This window comes from Cottoperca gobio, chromosome 22 (assembly GCF_900634415.1).
Source record: "Cottoperca gobio chromosome 22, fCotGob3.1, whole genome shotgun sequence".
Classification (NCBI taxonomy): domain Eukaryota; kingdom Metazoa; phylum Chordata; class Actinopteri; order Perciformes; family Bovichtidae; genus Cottoperca; species Cottoperca gobio.
Window position 1 is genome coordinate 8,724,128 of NC_041376.1, and position 23,945 is coordinate 8,748,072.

General features: G+C 39.3%; 2 protein-coding genes across 4 annotated transcripts in view; one reads left to right on the forward strand and one right to left on the reverse strand.

Moving 5' to 3' along the window:
• myo6b (myosin VIb) overlaps positions 1–18,933 on the reverse strand; it is a 39,843-nt gene extending 20,910 nt beyond the window's left edge. For 2 of the 3 annotated variants that reach the window (XM_029460642.1, XM_029460641.1), the window contains exons 1-18: positions 18,802–18,933; positions 15,092–15,239; positions 13,029–13,098; positions 12,844–12,917; positions 12,266–12,395; positions 11,488–11,593; positions 11,064–11,119; positions 10,658–10,755; positions 10,398–10,562; positions 9,675–9,755; positions 7,473–7,653; positions 6,817–6,961; positions 4,857–5,014; positions 4,429–4,520; positions 3,878–3,950; positions 2,558–2,685; positions 1,555–1,650; positions 951–1,121 (exon numbers count right to left, since the gene is read on the reverse strand). In XM_029460642.1, the coding sequence (XP_029316502.1) occupies positions 951–1,121; positions 1,555–1,650; positions 2,558–2,685; positions 3,878–3,950; positions 4,429–4,520; positions 4,857–5,014; positions 6,817–6,961; positions 7,473–7,653; positions 9,675–9,755; positions 10,398–10,562; positions 10,658–10,755; positions 11,064–11,119; positions 11,488–11,593; positions 12,266–12,395; positions 12,844–12,917; positions 13,029–13,098; positions 15,092–15,208 (1,941 nt within the window). In that variant the 5' untranslated portion in view covers positions 15,209–15,239; positions 18,802–18,933. The remainder of the gene's footprint in view (positions 1–950; positions 1,122–1,554; positions 1,651–2,557; positions 2,686–3,877; positions 3,951–4,428; positions 4,521–4,856; positions 5,015–6,816; positions 6,962–7,472; positions 7,654–9,674; positions 9,756–10,397; positions 10,563–10,657; positions 10,756–11,063; positions 11,120–11,487; positions 11,594–12,265; positions 12,396–12,843; positions 12,918–13,028; positions 13,099–15,091; positions 15,240–18,801) is intronic. The other variant, XM_029460643.1, reaches the window with a different exon arrangement.
• On the forward strand, positions 18,892–23,183 carry colec11 (collectin sub-family member 11). Its single transcript, XM_029460644.1, has 7 exons — positions 18,892–18,996; positions 21,238–21,399; positions 21,581–21,652; positions 22,103–22,174; positions 22,262–22,315; positions 22,445–22,540; positions 22,760–23,183. Exons 2-7 carry the CDS (start codon positions 21,267–21,269, stop codon positions 23,149–23,151), a joined length of 819 nt encoding a protein of 272 aa, XP_029316504.1. The 5' UTR covers positions 18,892–18,996; positions 21,238–21,266; the 3' UTR covers positions 23,152–23,183.
• The last annotated feature ends 762 nt before the right edge of the window (positions 23,184–23,945 follow it).

Here is a 23,945-nt window from a genome sequence, read left to right on the forward strand (position 1 = left end):
CAAAGATGATACATTAGTGATAAAGAAAAAAACCTCAAGTCTGTGGCTGGAGTTGGATTTTTTGGTTGCTGCTGAGAGTTGCGTACTTCTGGGCTGCTCGCTCAACACACTTCTGTGAGAAAGCCTGTGTGTTTCATTCTTTCGTTCTCTTATTTTTTTCACTCCCACTGTTTTTCTAACTCCTCTCTAATATACCTCAAGCTGACTTTATCCAGCTTTATCCACCAAGGAAGGTTTTCTCAGAGGAAAGAGATGGGAGACTGGAGGAAATCTAAAAGGAAACCCTGATAGGGAGGAGAAAGAGGGGATGGGAAGAAGAGTGGAAAGGTAAAAAGTAACAGAACAAGTCTAGAGATTAGAGTTAGAAAAGTCTGAAAAAAAGAGAAAGGAGTATCGTGATTCTACAAAAATGTCACACTTTTAAATACATGAACAGTACCAGTAAGCAGCCAATTAGTGCATTTCAAATAGTTCTTCTACAAATGACAAATTGAAATTGTTTCATCTTGCGTTTCATCTTTCATTTGGACTACATATTATACAGTTGGGCCAAACCTAGTTTTGTGTGTGTATAACAAGTGTACAAAACTAAATAAAGCTGTCTTTGACTATAACACTAAATATTGTAGCATCTAAAGCCCTATTTGACTAGTATTACCTGGGAACATGTAGTAAATTGTAATAATTGCAGAGGTCGTCTGTGATCTTAATCCCGTGCTTGTTCGTAATTTGTAAAGATTCCACTGTAAACTACCATATTTCACCATATGATACCACACAACTCTAACCCCGTGCAAATAGGTCTTAAGTGTTTAAATTCAGTTTTGCTTGTTATTATTTGTGATAGTGAAAATGAAAAGTATTATGTGTGTTTTATTCAATTGTATCTAAGTTCAGGGACTTTATCTAACAACAATCGAAAATGACAAACTTTGACAATAACTCCCGACCTTGAATTTGTTCCCGACGCTGATGAAGCCGAGTTTGCCCGCCTTCTGTTTGGAATCCCTGTTGGTGTTTGAGTTCTCAAACAGCTCTCGAACAAATCTGTCTTTCGATTCAGACACCAAACACTCCAGGGACATGTGAAGGGCATCATTATTCTTCTCTACAAACCGAGTCTGTGGAAACACAATGCATACCTTTCTGTAGTGGCAGACTTTTACGCAGATGTACAAAATGTGAAAACCTTTTAAGAACTTTATTTATTCTAGGAGACATTGATTATTTATGATTACCTTATTTAAGATTAGTTTGTTTGTCACTAAAAAAAAGATGTGTCCTTTGTGTGATTCAATAAAAATATTTCTGTCTTAACAAATTGTAAGAAAGTGATTCCTGTATGATTTAGTGCCATTTTAAGAGTTTTAAGCGTATTTTGATGAATATCAGGAAAATATCGTGAAGCGCAATGATTTTGGCTAGCATACTCGTGACATGACATTTTCATATCTTCCCATGCCTGTATGTAGGAAAACATTCAATTACTGGGTTCTGTGAATACCACCCAGCCACAAAATCCCCATATAATAATAATAATAATATAATAATTACCGTTTCATAGCAGACAGCTCCAGCAAAGTGCCTGACGATAAAACCTTCGTCATCACGGAGATTCCTGTGAATGGTCAACTTCGACTTCCTGGGAACCTAAGTGGGAAAGGAAGAAAGCAAATCGTATTTAATGACAGAGCTAAAGTACATATAAATTGATTTCACTCTCATCTTATCCATCACCATCTCTGCGGCAGAGTTGTTTTTGTGTTGGGAGAATGAAACATTCGGATTCATGAAGAGCAGTGAAATCCAACAAAAAAGCCAAACATGATGTAATAAATATTCTCACAAACCCTTTGCAGGGAATTTTTTTAATTAACATGTTTACTTTCAAGGAAATAAGCACTCCACAAAATCGAGCTCCATTTTTAAAATGCCGCATTCATGTTATCTGGCTCAAGTATTATAAAATGACCCCACAAATCCATTACCAAAAACCCTTCAGGATAAAAAAAAAAAAAATGTAGCACCAACACTTTTTAAGCTCTATTAGCTTCATTAGTGAGAGGAACCATAATAAATTATCCTATAAGTGTGAAAACTGTTTAGCAGAAATGTAAGCTCACAGCATATTTAAGCACTTTCAATTAGGATCAATGTCTGACACCCTATTAAATGTATAGAAAAGTCTTTGTTTGAGTGATAACTCTCCCTGCAGTAGAATCGTGGCTGCAGCCAGCCAACTCTAATCTTAAACTTGAATTAGTGTCAAGGCTACATTTCTAAAAGGATTTCATGCTTAGATACAGAGATACAGGCAGAGTGACAAACAATAGCGACAATGACCGAGACAGAGGGAGGGATAGGGACCGTGCGTCATTCAGAAACACTGCTGTTACATACAGGCAGAGTAAAGATGATCACAATGGCAAAACCAATGTGTCGTCACAAAAGAACTCGGTGCACAAAGGAAATATTGAAGAGAAGAAAGCTAGAACAGAAGCAGAGAGAGAGAATAAGAAACATAGAGAAAGATGAGAGAGGGAGGGAGAGCTCTGACCGTCAGTCTGAAGTGGTCTTTATGTTTGTTGTGAACAGCCAGTGCAAAGTGTTGGTCGCTGGCCTGAGGGAGACGGTTCTCCTCGTCCAAAATGTCCAGGATTCCCACCAGCTTAGCTTCCACGAGGTCTGGAAAAAACAATGTGTATCAGTAACATTATTAGGATTGAATGTTTACGTCCAGCTGTACAATAAACAGGGAAGCACCAGTATGAGAATTATTATCTTAAGATACAAAATATTAATTGACAAAACCTGGCAACCTTTGCAAGCATCAAATGTTTAAATGGACGACAAATGGTATTTAGAAAGGAGGTAAGGTGGGAACCACAGCGGCCACACGTTATAAAAACACTAAACATTCAGTTTACGAATATGTTTCTGAATGTGAATATTCGAGGCACAAAAACACGTTCATCATGATGCTCATTTAGCCACATATCTGAATTATTCATGCAGCATGCTGTTTGGAATATAATCTGATAGCCAAGGACCTCAGAAAAGAATTTGCATGAACAAGCACCTGTGCATAAATCCTGAAGATTGATGAGTGAATTAATGGCCAACCCAAGCGGTCATTTGCAAGTCATAAATGTTATTCACGGCTGTCAGTTAACCTCGCACCTGAATAATCACAGCCTTTGAAATACAAATAAAACCGCTTCACATTGATACACTAACTACTTCGTCCCATTAATTTAGGGATTCACTCGAGGACAGACACAACAACCAAAAAAAGTGTGTGGGGGGGGAGGGGGGGGGGGGGTTATTTCGCCGGCTTACACAAAAGAGGCCATAAAATCCACAAATACTCATTACGCTTGCTCCCTTCAGACACATGGATAAACCATCTCTTTGGATAATGAGAAGGCTGTATTTCCGCTGCTCCGACGTGTAGCTCAGAGCACAAGGAATGGCCAAAAATGAATGCCATGTGGGTGAGCTGATGTTGCATTCGAAGCAACCTCAGTGCACTTGCGGTGTGTGGGCTAAACAGACATTTTGTGTTTTGCAGCACAAGCCCTCAAAGGCCACACTTTATCTTAATGATGTCGCTGAGTGTCACTCAATGGGTCTCTTTTCACTTCACCCAAGGTACAGATACGCGTGTGTGTGTATATCCATACACATACGCATCCAAACCAGCTCAAGTCAAGTCAAACATCATATTATCAGTGCTGGATTGTGTTTTTTTACTTTTATTTTGTAGTGATCAATGCAGACATATATTTTTTTATTTTCAACAGTGACAATTTTCAGGTAGAAAGTCAACTTTGAGACACAGAGAAGCTGTGAAAAGGGAAGTAGACATAGAACTTACCTATGCAGTCCTGGTTGTCAACATAATGCACCTCATTCACTCCCAGACCTTCCCTTTGATACAGCTCTTGCTCCTGCACAGACAAGGCCAAACGTAAGAACAATCTCAATTAAAAACACACTCTGGAAATGTCCTGATCTCAAACGAGTTGACATTTTTCCGTGTGGCTTCAGAACATCGTCCACCTAAAAAAAAACATCAAACTGACAACACACAATTGAGATAATGAGAGACGGGCTTAAATCAGAAATGTGGCGCATTAATTGGAGACCTTGGAAGAGAATAACGTTAAGAGATCACAGGAGAGAAACACGCCTCATCATGTCCCCCGAGAAATTAGCATTCTAATGAGAGGGCGCAGGAGAGACGGAGGGAGAATACTAGTGAGAAAATAGAGACGAGAGAGACAGAAGCTTAGTGTGCCAACCGCTTCCTCGTGGCTGGTGAACGAGTCAGTCAGTTTGGCTTGTGAGTGACATGACATGGCAGGTTTCCCAGGATAAAGAAGTAAACCACACCAAATCACCTAAATCCACACGCTGCTCACTTACCTCTTTAAGAATACGCTCATTGAAGAACTGCTGCAGTTTCTCGTTGCAGTAATTGATACAGAACTGCTCAAAGCTGTTGTGTTCAAAATACTCTGAGAGAAGAGCGGAGAAAAAAAAGAAGAAGCTGAAAAATCATATATTTCAATTAATTTTCCAAAATGAACATATTTTGCAAAGCATGTGTTAGTTAAGCAGTCGGGGGAAATTAATTCTCAAGCAATAGCCCTGGTAATGAAGTGTGTGTGTGTGTGTGTGTATGCATTAGGGTGCTTGTATTAAGAAACACGCTGCACAGACAAGAGTCTCTTTAGTAGACTGAATCCCAGTCAATCTGGGAAGTTCACTTATGTTGTGCTAAATCTATACATTGTATTAAGTTTAATAAAAAAACTTCCTCTTTTCATTGTGCAATAACGCCATTCTATTACCAAACCCAGCGATGTCCAACACCCCGATGAAGTTGGAGGAAGTCTCGAAGGGGAAACACTCGTTTACTCGTTTGACCACATGATCGAAGAGGCGGCTGTACACGGCCTTGGCCAGGGCATCGCGGGCATTGTTTGCTTGTTCAACCCTTAGAGGCACTCTGGAGGGACACACAAAGTGGGGCAGTGAGAGACAGTCTGAAACTGGGACATGCTCATATCTTTTTAAACCTCCCTCTTTTATTTTTTACCCTAATAAACCCAATTTTCATGCAGCAGCAAAAAGTTTAGCTGTGTTGATGTGACACTTTTTTTGCCGCATAGTTCCCCTTTTGATCTCTCTAGTCAAGACAGGCGATCATTTTCAAATGAGGGTGTCTGAGCCAAAGATGAGGTATTAAAACTCAAATATGAACCTTGAACTCTACTAGGCTCTCTAATGACGCTTCGTCGCCATTTATTCTTAAATTATTTAGAGGGGTTGACTGTATGGACAGAGTGCAGTTCCACAGCGATCCAGAGTTCAACTCACCCGTCCCAGGGGGAAGAAAGTGAATTTAAAATGATCTATGATGGATTGTTACCCACTTTTTCTTTTGATATTTAATCCGACCAGTCCTCTGAAAAGATCTGAAAAAAACCTCATCCATTACAAAAAAGCATAGTGCATCTCTGCAAAGGCTAAGATATTCTTTCTATCTATCTATCTATCATCATCTAGCTATCTATCTATCTCTCTCTCTCTCTCTCTCTCTCTCTCCCGCGCGCTCTCTCGCTCTCTATCTCTCCTCTCTCTCTGGGAGGCGAGAGAGATCGAAGAGCCTCTCTCTCTCCTACTCTCTCTCTCGAATCTTCTATCTATATATTCTAGATATCCTCTCTCTCTCCTCCGTAGACCTACCTACCGCCTCTCTAGCTATCTCTGCTCTCTCTCTATCTCTACCTCTATCTATCTCTCTATCTCTCTCTCTATCTCTCTCTCTCTCTCTCTCTACCTACTACCTACCTACCTACCTACCTACCTCTATCTATCTATCTATCTACTATCTCTCTATCTATCTCTCTATCTATCTCTCTCTATCTATCTATCTATCCTATCCTATCCTACTCTACTATCTATCTATCTATCTATCTATCTATCTATCTATCTATCTAGTTTGAGACTCAGTTATCCCTGAAACCACCACATGCACCACCTCCCTCTGTAACACTCAACCCCCCTGGGGGTTCGGGTGAATCTGTCTGGGGCTTAATGACAAAGCCAGGCCCCCCTTCGCCCCACCTGCTCCCCAGGCCACACCAGGCCTTTACTGTACTGCAGCCATGCTTGCCCGCCTCCTCAGATACAGGCTGCATTATTTATGTGGAGAAAACACTTCCAGGCCAGACCCGCATCTGCCCCTCCTGAAATATTAATCTATCAAACATGGCCCCCATCACTCAAACACCACATCATCACCAAAGTGCACACAGGAGCAGTGCCAATAATATTGCAACACATTCTATTCTTAACCCTGCAAGAAATCCCCACACAGTCATGCAGAAGTACAGTTTACAGAAGATATCCCAAGAATCCCTCTACATGTGGGTGCTTGTTTTCTACTGGAGTTTGCTGTGAGTGATTTACATAGAGACACAGAGCGATTGCCTGTAAGGAACAATAAGACCTATCATAGACTCTTTATAATAAGATAAAAACGCCTTATTTATGCTCATTATCGTGCACAATAAAGATCACCTTAAGACTTTGATAGTACCAATAAGAAAAGCAACAACTGACTCATGTCAATTACTGGTGGTTAATTTCAGTCTATGATCATTAGCTGTTTTCTATCATGTGTTCACTGCTTTCACACAGAGTTCAGTTGTCTTTAACTATGACAGTAACTTCTGACGGAACTAAAAAACAAAAGAAGCTGCCAAGTCACACATCTTTGAGGAGTGCCGCCGCCGCCGTTCTTACTTGATAACTGTTCCTTTGGCGCCCCCTGCTGTAGTGAGCATGACCCTGGTTGTGAGGCTGATGCGCAGATCACCCTGGTCCAGACCCAGCAGATCAGCGCAGTACTCCAGAGTCTGGCCGGACTGATTCTTCAGTACACAACCACCTGAAACACACAGTAAGATGTGAAAGATCTTTCTCTTTGCATCAGCCATACTTTCTCAATTCCCCCACAATGGGGACACAGCTACAAAAAGATTATTGTTGCCAACCAAAAATAAGCATTATTTGAGTCTTTGTTTAAACGCTGTGGTGTGTGCCGTTGGTTAAATGCTTGCATACCTGTCCCTATTTTAATAAACATAAAAAAAAAAATGGTGGTGATATCCAAGGACAGCAGATCTATTCTTCATAATTTTATACTGATCTAATATCTGTAACACACATATGTGGACTTATATTTGCTCATGTTGATACAAACTTGTCAAATGGGCTTTTTTAATGGGCCGCATATTCGTTTCATAAAAGATTTACAATTAATGCTTTAACCGCTGTTGCCATGGCCTTCTTTAGGGAAAAATCCCCGGGCATAGAGGAAGTGTTTTTTTTTCTTATTTCTAGTATCAGAAAAACTGGAGAAATAGCTGTGTCTAAAAAAATATGAGCATCTGTCTGACCTGAGGAACTCCCTGTTTCTTCAAAGTCAATGTTGCCCAGATGGAGAACGCCAGCAACCACCCTGAACAGGTCCAGCTTCTCAGTGTCGTCCAGCCCGATCTTCTTCATCGCCCCACACATCCTGTTGAAGTCGCCCTGGTCGTCAAGAAGAGGGTCCTTCAGAGCGCCCACCTTTATATGCTACAACACACACGAGTGAGTCAGAAAAGGTAGATGAGAAGAGAAACAGACACTGTTTGAGAATTCAATTCAAATCGTGATTCACTCAAACGAGATGCAATTATTGAATATATTTTAGAAATGTAATAAATTGTCAACACGTATTGAGTAAATCTGATTTTAAATTGAATTGGAGTGGACCCAAAAGCCTTAACCATAAAAGCCACATGTTCAATGTAGACTTTGCACTTGAAATATTTGACATTAATGTGTTGAAAGAGCCTCCACCAGCAGCACACAGCAAGCACTATGAACTACAGCTGCTCTGATACAGTAGCTTTGTCTCCAAATGTCTTGAAAAGTACTGCATGTACACAATTAAAGAAAAGAGCCAATGTAAAAATCTAGCAATACCACAGAAATGGAGAAAGCACAGAAACAGGCGTGCAGCGTGAACATGTCATGGAAACAGATCACTTCAAGATTCATAAGGAATGAAGATCGTATATTATTCATAGAGTGACAATTAACAAGGGCTGCACAAAGATTGCTGAATGTATACTGCAGTATATACTGGAAGATAAGCCACAGTTCATTATTGTGTTGAGGGCAACAAAGTGCTATAATTGTAAATTGTTTAAGGTTTATTTGTGTTGACTATTTAATAAAAACAATATTTAACAATCTGTGAATTAATAAGGAACGTCTACAATAATTGTGCAGCCCTGTATTGTATACAAAAGCTAGGTAAGCAAAAAAAGCTCATTTGCATTGTATGTTTAGTTTAATACAATACAATGTGTTTTTTTTACCATCCAGCCCCAACTCCCACACAAACGTGGAAAGACACACGCAGGAGGAGGAAGCATGCACCCTCATTTCCTGTTTGCACTTCAAACAGCAGCATGTAAATCCTGAGAGTCTCAGTGTTTACTTTAGCAAAACACAGGATAAAGAGCAGGGAGCACAAAGCCCTGATAAGAAAAGAAACATCACCTTATTATCCTATATAACGCAGAAACGTGGAAGGACAGAGAGAGATGTACAATGGCTTGATTAGCGACATATTAATAACACAAAGTGTGCTTACAACCACACGGCTTACAGTGCTTCAATCATTAAGTTATTGTTATATCTCGTAAACACATAGTACGCATGTTAAATAAAGACCCTTTCACATTTAATACATCATTGAAATCTCTAATAGAAGATCTTTATTCAATTGAAATCCTAGTCTAAAATAATGTATCTAACAAAAAAGGGTAAATGGAACATGATCATTTGCACATATTACATGTTGTTTTAAAATGTTAAAACATAGAGCTGCCTCTATCTATGCCTCTAAAATTATATCAGTATGTTTACAATATTTCAGTGCACAAGTGAGAGTGGATACCATATATATATATAAAAAATTAAAACAAAGAATCGAGGTTATGATCAGCTTCTAAGGTAAAAATAAAAGAGTTTAGTACTAAGCTAAGTAAACCCATGAGTGTATCCATTATTAGAGGACTGAAAGCACTTGTAGATATTATTATTATTATTATTATTATTCTATCTTGGAAAACAAGAAGTGAAATAAACATGTATAATTAGTCCCTGAGAGAGCAACATGTCACACTTATTCCTCTAATTGTTTTATGATATTAATTACACATCTCCTGCTGTCTTTGCAGACACTGGTTCTTTTTCATGCCATACATAATTCATCAAACACACAGACCTGAACTCATTTCTTGGCATGAAATATTCTTATTGACCAGTTCCTGCATATCATTTCACATTTGCAGCTGATTTCCTTGAATATGTGTCTGGGATATGCTTTTAGTCAGTGCTTACTCATCGATATTGTAAAAAAAAAAGAATAATGTACATCTATCTACAGGATTGATTGCACAGGAAAGAATCAAAAAGTGTTGCGTTACAATACGTTATTTTCCTTTTGCTCGTTGATATACAGTCGGCAAATGCAACACAAGTGTCCGGGATAATCACGCATTGGGTTAGAGGGATTGAGCACGAACAGGAGCTGACATTACCTCAGGACTCTTGCGGTTCTGCATGATTTGTTTATCAGAGTCCTTGCTGGCAAAGTACCTGGTGCATCCTCGGTTCAGGTACTGCAACGGAGACAAATCAGCTTGAAAACATTCAAACATAATCAGCATTTTGATCAATTAAATTCAGACGCCGTATAAATGCATTTTACTCGCGGCTGCAAACCCACTGGGGATATTTGTATAGATTTTCCCCATGTGAAAGATTGACTTTGTTGTCGTCTGATATTGCTCCACAGATGACTAGTAGTGAATCGCGTGAAGTAATTGCCTCTGTTGATGTGGGTGTCACCTCAGGGAGCTGGTAAAATGGCACTATGATAAACATCTAGAGGAACAGCTTGAGCTGCTTGATGTTCTGAAAAGCGCTGTTTTGTCGAGCAAGTAGAAGGAAATAAACACCTTTATGCTCTCTGACTTTGCCCCTGCTGAGTTGATAATTGCATTCAAGAGGGAAAGAATTCAATTGGGAAATTTGTCACTGAGGCGAGTTTGATTTCACTTGTTTCTCTTGACTAAAAATGAGCTTCTGTGACATCTAGTGGTCTTTCTTAGAACTGCCAATGTGTACTCCAAAATACTAAAAAAAGTTCATTTAATTACATAAAAAAAACGATTTCCGTCTCTTTGAAAACAAATCTCCTCCGTTTCATTTCACTTTGGATGACATAAGTATAATTTGTGTTCTGTCTAAAACCCACTGACCCTGAAGCTGTCCGGAGAGTCCAGGTGCAATTTCTTCTTTATGTCCTCGGATGCCCCGGCACACAGCCTGTAGAAGATGTGGTAGTTCCTCTCGTCGTTACTTTGCATGCAAATCCTTGATTTCTCTAGCAGGTAATGGGAGACAAATCCACCCACAACTGCATTCTGGGAACACAAGAGAAGAATCAGGTCTTAAGATCAGATGTGTCATGGTCCACACAGCAAGATCAGCCGAACCTAGAACTGTGATAATCTATTACCTTCTCATTGAAGTGGATTTCCACAAACTTCCCAAAGCGACTGCTGTTATTATTACGGACTGTCTTTGCATTTCCAAAGGCCTCAAGAAGGGGATTTGCTGAGAATTGAAATGGGACAAACAGAATCAGGATCAGTAAAGTATATAAGTATATATAGTATAGGTAGAATAGAATATCTTTATTGCCATTATATCCGTTTAAAATGACATTTCGCAGGCTAGTACACATAATAAATAGAAGAAAACAGTAAATAAGTTGTAAAAAAAAACCAGCAATAGCAGCCAAGAGAATACAAAAATAGAAGGCACTATTTAAATTAAAATGTACAAATTTACAGGTGAGTTATAAAATTATAAAATAAAAAGGGTACGAGTAATTGATAGATTTTGGTTTGTTATTGAATTACCTTCGACAATTCTCTCGTCAATATCTTGACCACTGCCATATGTTGTGGTGAGATACCTGCAGGATGGGGATGAAATTAAGATAATAACCTGTTTAAAATACAAAAAGACACTTACAACACATTAAAACCCACAGTTTACAAAGTTTAAAGATTACTAAAGCTTTGCAAAGCAGCTAGTGTTTGATGCTGTGTTGCCACCTCCACTGTTCATTCATTATTGTGCGAGATATTTGCAAGGTATAAGCAGTAACTCTCACTGTGGTGCAGTCAAGGCTACATTGGTGAAACATCTTCTCTTTGAAAAGAGAGGGGACATTTGGATTTGCAACACCACTTGATAAACAATCAGAAGAGAGAGGAACACATGTGAGTGTGAAGATGAAGATGAAGATGGGACGCTGGATGATTCACGTAGGGCTCATACCTGAGAACAAACTTGGTGTTTTCAGTCTTTCCAGCACCAGATTCACCAGAAACTATGATGGACTGGCTCATCTTGAGAACCTTCATGTCCCGGTAGGCTTTGTCGGCTAAAACAAACAAAAACAAAGAAATGATTTGGAACGCCGGGTACTAAAATAACATATAATGTAAAGACACGAAGCCTGTTTATGAAGTACCGCTACAGTATCACATCAGTTTCAAAAGTAATATCCCTTTAGCTTGTAGTTATATATGTTACCCCGTTACTTAAAGGGACAGTTCACCCCAAAATGAAAAGAAAATCATATTTTACCTCTTACCTGTAGCGCTATTTATCAATCAATCTAGTTTTGGTGTGAGTTGCCAAGTGTTGGTGATATCGGCCGAAGAGGCGTCTGCCTTCTCTCGAAAACAATGGAACTAGATTCTGCTTGAGGTGCTCAAAGCACCAACAATGGTTTATTTAAAAGCCTCTCTACAAACTACTGCTCAAAACAAGGTCTGTGGATTTTCTTGACTAAGCGGGTCAGGATTTCTTGAACGAGACATTGCTGTTGACTTTTTAAATGTATTCTCTTTCGCGCTTTGAGCAACACAATCCGACTGACATCTAGTTTCATTATTTTCCAGAGAAGGCAGACATCTCTCACTGGGCAACCCATACCGAAACAATCTAGATGGATAAAAGAAAAAAGGACTAGGGGTAAGAGAAAAACATGTGTTTTTGATTTTGGGCTGAACTGTCCCTTTAACATTGATGAGAAAGTGTGAGCTCTCACCTATAGCATAGACGTGAGGTGGCAGAGTTCCCAGTGACTTCCCCTGGTATGACTTGATGGCGTCAGGGCCATAAAGTTTAGGGATGTCATAGTAAGGATTCACAGCTATCAAGATATTGGCCACATAAGTCTGTAAGAGATATACGTGTACGATGAGAGCAGCTGCATTTAGAGAAAGTTAATGAATAGCAAAAAATACATATTAATTATTGATTAATGAGAGACAACAGAGGCGAAAACCAGCCCGGTGAAGGCTGCTGAGAGACGCACCTTAACTTGTTTCCCTGTCCTGCGTTTCCCATCTACCAGCTGTCCCTCATTTCCTAAGTGAGTGACTGGGATCAGGATTGGGTTTGCCAGTCTGACTTTGTGACCCTTCTCTAGCTTCCCTTCCCTCTTTACCACCTGGTACTTTCCCCTCAGGGAGACAAGGATAGAGATCCTGTCTCCTGCTGTGCTCCAACCTGTTACTGTATCTCCTCATGATGCAACTGGATAGTTGAAGTCATTGCAGGAGCACATATATAAAGTATTTACACCTGTGCTAACGCAGACTAGTATAGAAGAAGAAAACATACATAGATGTGGTCTTTATTGTACCGCACTCTGACGTTGTTGAGAAGGGTGGCTTCATTCAAGTACATAAGGGTACCTGGAAACAGAGGACAAAAACAAACAAGATAAATAAAATGAATTCCGTATTAAATAGATCTTGTTAAGAAAAACATGAGTGTGAATAACAGACAACTGTGTGTTGACTCACAGTTGTCTTCTACATGTTTGTTGACATCATCCTCTGCTGGGAAGACTTGGCTCATCTGAGCAAGAAAGGTCTGCAACACAAACAGTGTTCATCATTTTAACATTCACATGATGTCACTTCCAGGATAGATAGTCTCTATTTATCCCTGCCAACTTTTTATACAAGATTATTCATTGTTCTTTGACGAGCTTATGACACAAAACAACTGTTTATTAGCATCCAAAACAGGGGGAGACATATTTGGCAAGATAAAAAAAAGCCAAGCAAGAATGCATAAACATGAATCATTCATCACGGTTAAAGATCACAGTAATGATGTTCGGTGTGACATGTTCCCAGGCTGAATTAGTTACTGATAATCTTACTGTATTGTTTAAGAGTCTGAGTTAATGGAAATAAACTCAATGGAACAAGCCGGCTGTGAGAGAAACAAGGGGGAGACATGGCAGGATAATGAATAATTTGGTGGGAGAGCAACCAGAGCTGAACACCTGAGTGAGTAAGTGAGTGTATGTGGTGTGTGTGTGTGTGTGTGTGTGTGTGTGTGTGTGTGTGTGTGTGTGTGTTGCTCTGTGCGGTCAGTTTATTTTTAAAAACAACCAAACTCCACCCTCAATTTAAACAAGTCCCAGGGAATAAACTGATAGTGAGCATATAACAAGGTAATTGGACTAAGTTGTTAGTCCAGACCGTATATATCACTAATAAACACTCTTTTGCTCCGTTTACATGTTTATTACACTCCCCTATATCAATACTACTGCTAGTGTGAGTGTGCCTCAGTCTGTGCTGTGATGCATGCTTTATTTCCGCAAACAGGCTGTAGGCATAAACAGAATCTGCTTTGTGTGCATGCTACAGTACCTTGGCTCCATCTGGACATGCCCATCCAAAACAATAACCATGCGAGAAATGTGTAACCAATAAAATTGACAAAGAAGAAGAGGCAGCCAGGCTGAGGCTTGTGTACTGAGCCGAGGCACTAATGAGCAACGCTGCAGTAAAAAAAAAAAACACTCAATGGGCCTTTTATTCCATCACTGAATGGGACAGAGTTTATGCCTCGCAATAAACTGATCGTGATCATTCAAAGTTCACATCAATTCCAAATGAGATTTACTTTGAACTCATTCACATTTTCAGTGTAGTAAAACGTTGAATATTTGAAACATTATGCAGTTATCTGTCAGTTGGGTGAGATGATTGCTGATTTGATTCAGCAAGTCTCTTGTAACTGGTGATATCTTAAGATTCAATTGAAGTACAGCATACATTTTTAAAAACTTCAAAATAATTCTCAAAAAAGGTGCTTTGCAAGGATACTTTAACACGGGTAGACATTGTTGCATTGTTACTCTTAATGTTGATAATGATTGCAGTCCACGTAGCTGTGCCAGTCCAAGGGCCCTGGTATAGTGCATGCTGGCTCACTGACATACTTTAACAAGCCAAAATGTCTGCGGTAAGAAAGGTCTATACATTAGCTGTAGTGGACACACTCCAAACAGAACAAATGCAGAGGCAACTGCTCGAGTCCATGTCTGTTGTAAACATCAGAGGCCTGTTTGCTGGGGACACGTGACGGCTCAGGTGTAACAGGTGGCCTTTACCTCCTAATGAGCAGCTCTCCCTCTAGGCAACACTATCAGCGCACCTGCTGCCGCTCTCTTTATTTATTCATGCCTCTGTACGTGTGGTCTCTCGTGTTTCTCACATATTACACATTGTTGTGCTAACGCCTTTCTACCTAAAATCGCACTTTGAACAGACCGCGACAAAATGACATAAAAAAGGTTTTGGCATTGTAATTCTCCATGAAAGTCTTGTGCATGAGCTTATGAATGCGTGTATTTGTGTACGTTGGCGGCACCCTCCTGGGATTAAGGCAAACAACACCCAATTTATGTGAACCACTCAACGAACTCAATTTTTTTTAACTGAGCCACATGAAAGGAAAACAAGCGTCGGCCCCTCACACATTTTCCCAGCTGGCGTTAACTTTGCCTGTAAATGGAAAGCCGGGATGTGTGCTTGTGCCTGTGTGTTTGTGTGTGATGACCCACCTTGCCCCTCTGGTTCAGCGGTTCTATGGTGAGCGTGTCGGCTCCTATGTCAACGATCATCCCCAGCTGGAACCCGTCGGCGGGGTGGGGCGCCCACACTGGCTTCCCATCCTCCATGGTTTACCTTCAGTCCAGCACAACCGCACAACTGGGAGAGGGGGAGAGACGGAAAGGGGAAGAGAGGCCACATGAATTGTGCATCTTAAAATAGATATGCAAAGTACAGTACACAGTTTTGCATTTTTACGGTCGTACTTCAAACAAACCGGCTTTGTTTGCTTCCGAGCTGCTCCCCAAGGCTTGTGTAGCTACACAATATGGATTTCTACTTTCCTTCACAGCTGACAAACAAAAGATGATGTCAGCACTGCTAATTTAATAATTGAGAAAACATTAATCCCATGTGGGGGGTAATTTAGCACTAGGGGTGGCGGAAAAAATCGATACAGCATAGCTTAATATTACAAATACAAATGAAACTTTGCGGTAACAATTGCATTTCATTACATTAAACGGTGCTGGTATTTGTTGGTGAGGTCATGGTTAAAATCAGCGAGATTGGCAGGAAGTTAGTGGAAACAAAGATGTCAGAATCAAACTGCTTAATTTGCAGTTGAAAAATGGTAATACATTGCAATAAATGTCGCAATACTCAGCATATTGCAAACATTTTTAGAATAATAACTATAAAAATTATAAGAAGAAGATAATAACATATTGTGGGGCCTCTTGTGGTACCCATCCCTATTGAGCACCAAATAGACTCTTAACTACAACAAGAGTAAGTAATGATAATCCTAATTAAACACAATAATATTTAGTCTGTAAACATTAACTTGACATGGAGACTAACATCAAAGTAATTATGATTTAAATAACCTTAAGTGAAATATCACAAAAGCTTTGCTTTGTCATTTGCATGACATGATTGGGACCTGACCCACTGCTGCTGTCTGCTTCGCTTTCCATTAACCTGTTATTCCTCCTCCACCACTGATCTTGTAAGAGAGGATTTTCTACTGAGACAAGTGACCTGAGATAAACTGCCCACTAAAACAATCCGGTTTGGATCATCTGGCGTCTCTCAGTGTATGTTTGCAATGTGCGGAGTATAAACTAAAGCAGGTAATCCTGAGAATATGCTACTTAAACTATGGCATTTGATTTTGTATAGTATTTTCTGCATACTGACTATACAGCAGCTGTATCCCAATTATACAGGGATTGAGGTCACATGTCAGAGAAGGTTGTTGCTGGAAAGTGCTGATGCAACTAACAGGCACTCAAAGTTCAACAGGTACATCAACTCAGCATAATGGTGGTTCCAACCAAGGGAGAGGCTGGATACGGTAACCTGCAGTGACCATCTCCATGGCTTTTCTGTCTCTCTTTTCGACCTAGATGAGGCTGGACCACAAAGAACTTGCATTATTTAGCATTTTCTGTGAGTTCATATTTCTGATAGTGTTGGTGGCATTACTTCTACAGCTCAGCGGACAAGAGACTGAAAGACATTTTGAATCTTCTTTGCAAGATTAGTTATTAACCATTTATTTCTTGCTGAACAAAATACAAATCCTTTTTATGCCAGTGCTTATCTATAATAGGGTCATAACCGTCAGAATTTTACTGCTTCATTATCAAGCACAGTCTCGTCGGGTCAATACACCTACATCTGTTTTTTTCTAAATATGCTACACTAGCTTCCAGTCACATGCTCAATTTGAGGACTTTGTAACACAAGGCTACAATTAAAATAGAGATACAAGCGTACCTGTGTACCTTTGTTAATGCAAAAATAACCAAATATAAAAAGGTATTAAATATTTAACAGCTTATTTATGTAAGTATATGTATATAAGTAATAAATGCATGAAAACCTGGTTTGCATCTAAAGTAAATCATCCTTAATAGAGCAAAGCAGGGCTGAATGTGATCACTGCTACCACTAAAAGTGAATGCAAGACACATGGCATGCTGTTATCTAAAGGAGTTATCATTTGGCCCATGTATAAATATAGAAATAATACGTTTACAATAGATGTCTTTGTCACAGGTGGGCCAACAGCTGAGTAAGAAGATTATTTCATAATTAAAAATGACTCACCGTTAAAGCCAAAACTAAAACTAAACATGTATAAATGCAATATCTTTAAGCCACAATAGCAACATTTTATTTAGTAAGATACTAGAAGCTTCTTGAACCTTAATTGTAGAAAGCAGAGCCAACACATTGTCTTCACACTGACAGGATGCAAGCTACAGTCACTTAACACACACACATCTGATTCTAAAACATTAACTAGAGGTGGCTGCAACATGTGCAAAGTTGTGTGTACACTATTTGGATGCCATAAACTAAGTGTGTGCAGTGGTGATCATTTGATTATCAAACCACTAACGCACATTCAAACATAAGCAGGAGTTAAAAACAAAATGCAGCAGAAGGAGGGAGGATAAAGATTACTTTCTCAGTCTGTTATCTTCAACCTTCGAGTGTGAGATCAAGGCCACGGGGAATATTCAAAAGCGTCTTTGTTAGAAGACTGACGAACACAAAGCTTTTCCCCAGTTCTCTAATTCAGTCCAATGACAGTATGTCCACACAGGAAATACGCTCAGTTCCAAACTACATGACCACCAAACGCATAAATGACTACACACATCTTGCTATGATTGAAATATATTCCATATGCTGTACAATGAAGACACAATTATTGCTTACAATATTTGTCACACACCAACAGCAGTCGACCAGTTCCGTACACAACACAACTGTCGTCGTAATACACAGCACTGCTCAATGTACAAAGGGCTCTGCGATTATCTTGCTACTTTCAAAGCAAACCTTCAAACAATCTGGTCTATCACTTAGGGAAATAGCCTTCAGCCTAAATGTTTACATCACTGACTCCTCTCAACAAAACAGTCTTCATGAGTAACTTTGACTCTGCAGCCTTAAATCCTCTTAGCATTTGACCCTAATCCAGACTGCTGAGGTGAGACGCTTCTAGTGAGATCTAAGCCTAACAAACAAAAGTCTGTGATCAGTTGCGAGACAATACAAATCAGAAGGGTGTTGCATGTCCCAGGAAACACGGAGACTCAAGCAGTACCGGGAGAAGGACACATACATGTACACACAAATGAATGAGAAAAAGCAGGACACACAAAAACGCCTCTTGTTTCCTGCCTCTTGTTTCCTGTTCTCTACCAGGCAAAAGGGATGTGGAAAATGCATTGAAAATCGACCACAGGCCAACAGGATGAAGAGAGATGTACAGACAGCTCACACTTTCAAAGGTGTATCTTAAAAGAAATGTGGACAAGATTGATTTTGGATTCAAGAGGAGTTTAAATTGGCTGAGGGGTGGCAACATGTCAGAAATTGTAGAATTAAGCACACAGAGGAGATTAGATAATCAACCTTATATAAATTGATTTAAACATCTTGTGTAGTCCTACAAGAAAATAACGGTAGCATACTGAATCCCTTATAAATAAACCATTATAGCTCCTACTGTAGGAATGTGTGGGCAAACTAACACTAAGCTGCAAGAAATGTTAATAGTTCAACAATAGGTAGTTAACATAAGCAGGAGACTACAGAAACTGTATCCACCACTTCAACCACGTACATGCCAAGATTATACAAACAGAGAGTGTCTGACACTGGCTATGCGCAACAACAACACAAAGTTAACACTTACGTTCAGGGGGGTCTTTTTTTACGATCGGGCGAGAGGAATTAGTTTAAAGTCCCTCATACGGATGTGTGGTTGTAGCAGCAGTCCAGCTCTCTCTGTCTTTCCTCCCGGGACAGGACAGGGCGGACGGAGCTGTGGGCTGTCTGGGTGAGCTCGGGTGAGCGCGGGTGACGTCACCCAGACTGTGCACCGGTGAAGGTGCGTTGAAGTGCTGCTCGTAAGATCCCGTGTCAGGTAGTTTTGACTGGATATGTTTAGTCATACAGCAGCACTGAACCCTGAACTGAACACTGATAGAAGGCTAACTTGGCCATTTTATCATTTAATATCACCAATATATTTCCAAAATGTGCCCCCCCTTAGACAAAAAAACAGTGGTATAACATTTTAAAACAATATGCACGTGGCTTTGTTTTAACATCCAATTGTTTTAATCTTGTGAATTAGGGTAAATAAAACATCAAACATATTAACAACATCTCCGGTTTGCAAGGACTCATATAGGCCTAATATACATTTGTTTTCATTATGTCAATGTGAGGAATATTTAAATTTTTACTAAGACTCATTGTCATAGCATGATCATAGGATTAATCATAAAACTTGAGTTATATAATGAAATGAGAACACACTCTATTCACTGGCTGCAATGAAAAGACAGCAAATGTTGTCTTGAGAGTCATGAATATTTGAGAGGCAGGTAATCTAAAACTTTTGGGGGGATTTTTGAAGGAGACATCCAATCCACCATTGAAAGCCACCACTGGGTTTGTAAATCTAATTAGGATACCTGATACTCCCGCTTTGGACCATATCTAATTACTGACACTAGATGACAGCATGTCAACATTAACTTGACGTTTATTTGATCGCAAGTTAAAAGTTCAATTTAGTATTTGCATGCCATACTAAATAATGCAGGACAAAGAAAAGCACCACTTGAACATATCAAATTGTAACATATTTTATATTGTAACGCTACATTACATCCTCCAAACAAAAACTATTGTACAATTATGACTTTATTTGTTCATTCTTTTTCACTAAGTTCAAGATTAATAAAAGTAGAAAAATATTGGGAGTTAAAATGAGAAATGTTATTTTTTTAGTCAATGGAGTTCTGACTGCAAAAAAGGTGAATAATTGTACATTTAAGATTCAAGCCAGTTGAGGTCCTCTACTGTGCTTGCATGGAGAATGACTCCCTCAGGTGGCCACAAAGGGGACAAGCAGATCTATATCTGAAGCCAAATCAAACCAATTAACTTGCTTTAAATCCAGAGGCAGAGAAGAGAGGGGATGCACTGGAGAGTTGTTGTTGTCGTCTCAAGGAACCAGCGCACTCTGAGGGAACAGTATCGTATTCATGTAAAATCCCAAACTTAACTTGGTTTGACTTTTGGACACAGAATTACTCAAAACTTGCAATCAAGCCTTATAAATAATGAACATGATGGATTTAACTCCTGTGGCATATTATAGAAAAAAACGTTTTTGTTGATGTGTAACTCAAAATAAATTACACGACATGTCAGACATTGCAGGAACTTTACAAAATAAGCTTTTTCTAAATATGTGATAGAGTTTGAAGTTGAGGGAGTGCATTTAATCGGGCCCCTCCACTGTCAATCATTCAGCTACTTTCCCAGCCAATTATCTGTGAGGCCACAGCTGCTTTGGACTTTATCTGTGAACTGTTTACAAATGTCCTATCACACACATTCTGCGGTGCCTGTGGAGGAACATGAAATGTTTCTGTAAGACCACCAGTGTTCAAAGCTCCTGCAAGTCTTTGCAAGCTGGCTATACTTCTCCACTTCTGTCTGGAAACACCTCTGCAGGTAGGCCGTCCAGATTTTGAAATGCAGGGCTATTGTTGAACCCATAATAATTGTTTTTTTTTTCGCAGGGGTTATATTTATTTCTGATATAGGCAAGTTTTTGACAAAAAAGCTGAATATATCTTTGGTTTAGGCAATTGTGATTTTCGATGTTGCTTCCATATATAGATATTTTTTATAGACCATTAATTCAAGATATATCTGGATTAGTTTAAAACAATTATTTGCGTGTTTATGGCTTCAAATGTGTTTTTTCGGGAGGGTTTTTGCGATTAGCAAGTATTTCGTCAATATAAAGGAATCAAGCTTTTTTTTTTTTTTTTTATACATTTGTGATTAATCAGAATTATTCAAATTGGATGTTCTCTTATCGCAGTCTCTCAGGAATTAAGTAGCCTGCAAACTGGATATAATGGATAATGACTTTATGGTGATATATTATTAAATTAACATTTCTGCTTTACTGCTGAAACTAACTTTTTACTTCTAATTCCACTGTTTCAGTTCTGAAATACAGTATTGTTTAGAACATATCTACAGTCACTTATTAGCTATTTTGTGAAATGATGTCTCTTCTTAATCCCTCTTGTTTCTCCAGTATAGCCCACCAACCAGTCCATGTAAAGGATGATAGGAGAAAAGCTGTTGTTGCCCATGATACTGATGTCTGTGCTGAGTTTACTGACACTACAGACATCGTATGGACAGCAGTTGGCAGAGGAGTCCTGCACTTTTCAGATCCTTGTCCCTGGACTCAAAGGCATGCCGTTCTACATACTTCCCTACACACACCATGCATAAAAAAATTTAAAATCTGCCTTCATATTTTCTTCTTCTTCTTCTTCTTCTTCTTCTTATTATTATTCTTCTTATTATTATTATTATTATTATTATTATTATTATTATTATTATTATTATTATTATTTCTTCTTCTCCAAAAGGAGAACCAGGAGAGAAAGGACAAAAAGGAGCACCGGGGAGACCGGGAAGACTTGGTCCATCTGGAGGGATTGGTATATTGTTTCTTCTCAATGCCGGGGAAAACGTTAACCATGCACCCAAACTTACGCAGCTCCTCGTTTATTTTTAACACTGACGCTAAGCTGAAACAAAAAAAAAGAACTGGGGTAAAGATCACATTGCTTGGGCGGATAATGTGCTGTTACATCACTACCAGGCCATCCAGAGATGGCCAAGTGTTTACATTTGGGTGATAGGTTGGAGGAGAAGTGATTTGCTGTGGACAAGTGTTTACTGAAGACCTTAATGAGGAGTGGAGGGTGCTCAACTACTTTAGAGATTACACAGACTCAGTGTTTTAATTAATGTACAGAATATGCAGAATTTCAGTTATTATTTTTATTCACATTTATAGTCTTTTAAGGTGAAGAAATTGGAGACGTATGGCTTTTTAAATAGATTGCATAGTAACTAAATATTCCTGTCATACTCACACTTTTCAGGTCAAATTGGGCTTAAAGGTCAGAAAGGCATAATGGGACATTATGGAAAAGTGGGCCCGAGTGGAATGAAAGGTAATGAGAAAATGCAGAAATGTACTTCTCATTTAATTGTTTAGGATTGAATTAAGTTTTTGTGAATAATTTCATTTCATATCTCAGGGGTAAAGGGAGACATGGGGGATCCAGGTCCAACGGGCCCTAATGGAGATCCAGGTGAGATATTATACCGTGTTATTCAGTTTGCAAAACCGATTATTGCTGGATTAAACAGACACATTTGGTGAAATTTGAGAAATAATTAAGACTACCGTGCAGTAATCCCCCACATTTTTGCCTTATCAGGTGTTCCATGTGAGTGCACACCAATGAGAAAGATGATTGGAGAAATGGACATTCTTGTGGCACAGCTCTCCTCTGAACTGAAATTCATTAAAAATGGTATGATCTTAGCATTCTTCTTCTTCTTCTTCTTCTTCTTCTTCTTCTTCTTCTTCTTCTTCTTCTTCTTCTTCTTCAAAAAAAAAAAAAAAAGCACTTATAAAACACAGTTCTTGGATCCATGCTATTGCTTCACTTAGAACTGAAAATGCTGGGCATGTCTATGTGAAATGTATAGAAATACAAGTGCTCATTTTTCAGCACTGCCCTCCCCTGCAGCTGTTGCCGGCATAAAAGAGACAGACAGTAAGGTCTATCTGTTGGTGAAGGAGGAGAAGCGCTACTCCGACGCTGAGGTCTACTGTCAGACAAGGGGAGGGCACCTGGCTATGCCCAAGGATGAGGGAGCCAACACGGCTATCGCAGAGTACATAACAGAAGCCGGCCTCACCAGAGTCTACATCGGCATTAATGACCTGCATCGTGAGGGTGTCTTCACCTACGTGGATCTCTCTGCCATGACTACGTTCAGCAAATGGAGAAAGGGAGAGCCCAACAACGCTTACGATGATGAGGACTGTGCTGAGATGGTGGCCTCTGGGGAGTGGACTGATGTGGCGTGCCTCCCTACCATGTTTTTCGTTTGTGAATTTGACAAGGACAGTCTCTGAGTTCAGTTGACGTTAAAGAGACCACTATAAATGGAACAAAAGTTAAGTAGAAAAGTGTAAATAGAAAGACAAGTTGACATCCAAGTTGTGCAAACTAGTATATTTTCTGCTTTTCCTTATAAGCCTGTAAGCTATTTATTTTCTTAACTCACAAAACATCCAGAGTTTTTGTTTCTCTGTGAGAATTTTTCTTATTCTAAGTACACTCTCAATCTCATACTCTGTGATTCATTAGTGTTTCTAACAGCATGCCAGGCAATGTGTTGAGTTTTTATGTTATGCAAACTATCTACCGAGCAATATTTGCAACAGGGCCATCAACAAACAAGACAAATAAGCAAATGTAGAAGGCTGCAGTGTGCATGAAATATGAAATTAAAGAAAGATTTTCAAGTGGCGTGTTTTTAATCATAACAATTGAATACAATATGCCTCCTATATTCATATTCATATCATAAGTTATGTGGCCGTTGTTGGGAAATAAATATCCACTGATAATTTTAAAAAAGGAAGAGCGTGTCTGTGCATTATTTTCTGCCCCTGAGCTGATTACATTTATCTAGTGAGGCAGCTGAAACACATCCAGCATCCATGAGACAGCCTCCACCCAGTGGATGAAAAATTGTACTGCATTGTGACAATTTTTTCACTCTGAGATGTAAAGTTAGTCAAATTATTATTATAAAACGATGGCTCAGTTCTATTCAAGTGTCCCAGTAAGACACGCCAGTGTGCCAGTGAGCGAGTATACACAATAACAGGACCTGAAAACAGAAGCAAAAAATTCAGCCATC

Excerpts from the sequence above, each read along its gene's own strand:
- colec11 (XM_029460644.1), top strand. The coding sequence starts at position 21,267 with ATGATAGGAGAAAAGCTGTTGTTGCCCATGATACTGATGTCTGTGCTG. Across the intron at positions 21,400-21,580 it reads CCTTGTCCCTGGACTCAAAG|GAGAACCAGGAGAGAAAGGA; the intron begins GCATGCCGTTCT and ends CTTCTCCAAAAG. Across the intron at positions 22,316-22,444 it reads GGGCCCTAATGGAGATCCAG|GTGTTCCATGTGAGTGCACA; the intron begins GTGAGATATTAT and ends TTGCCTTATCAG.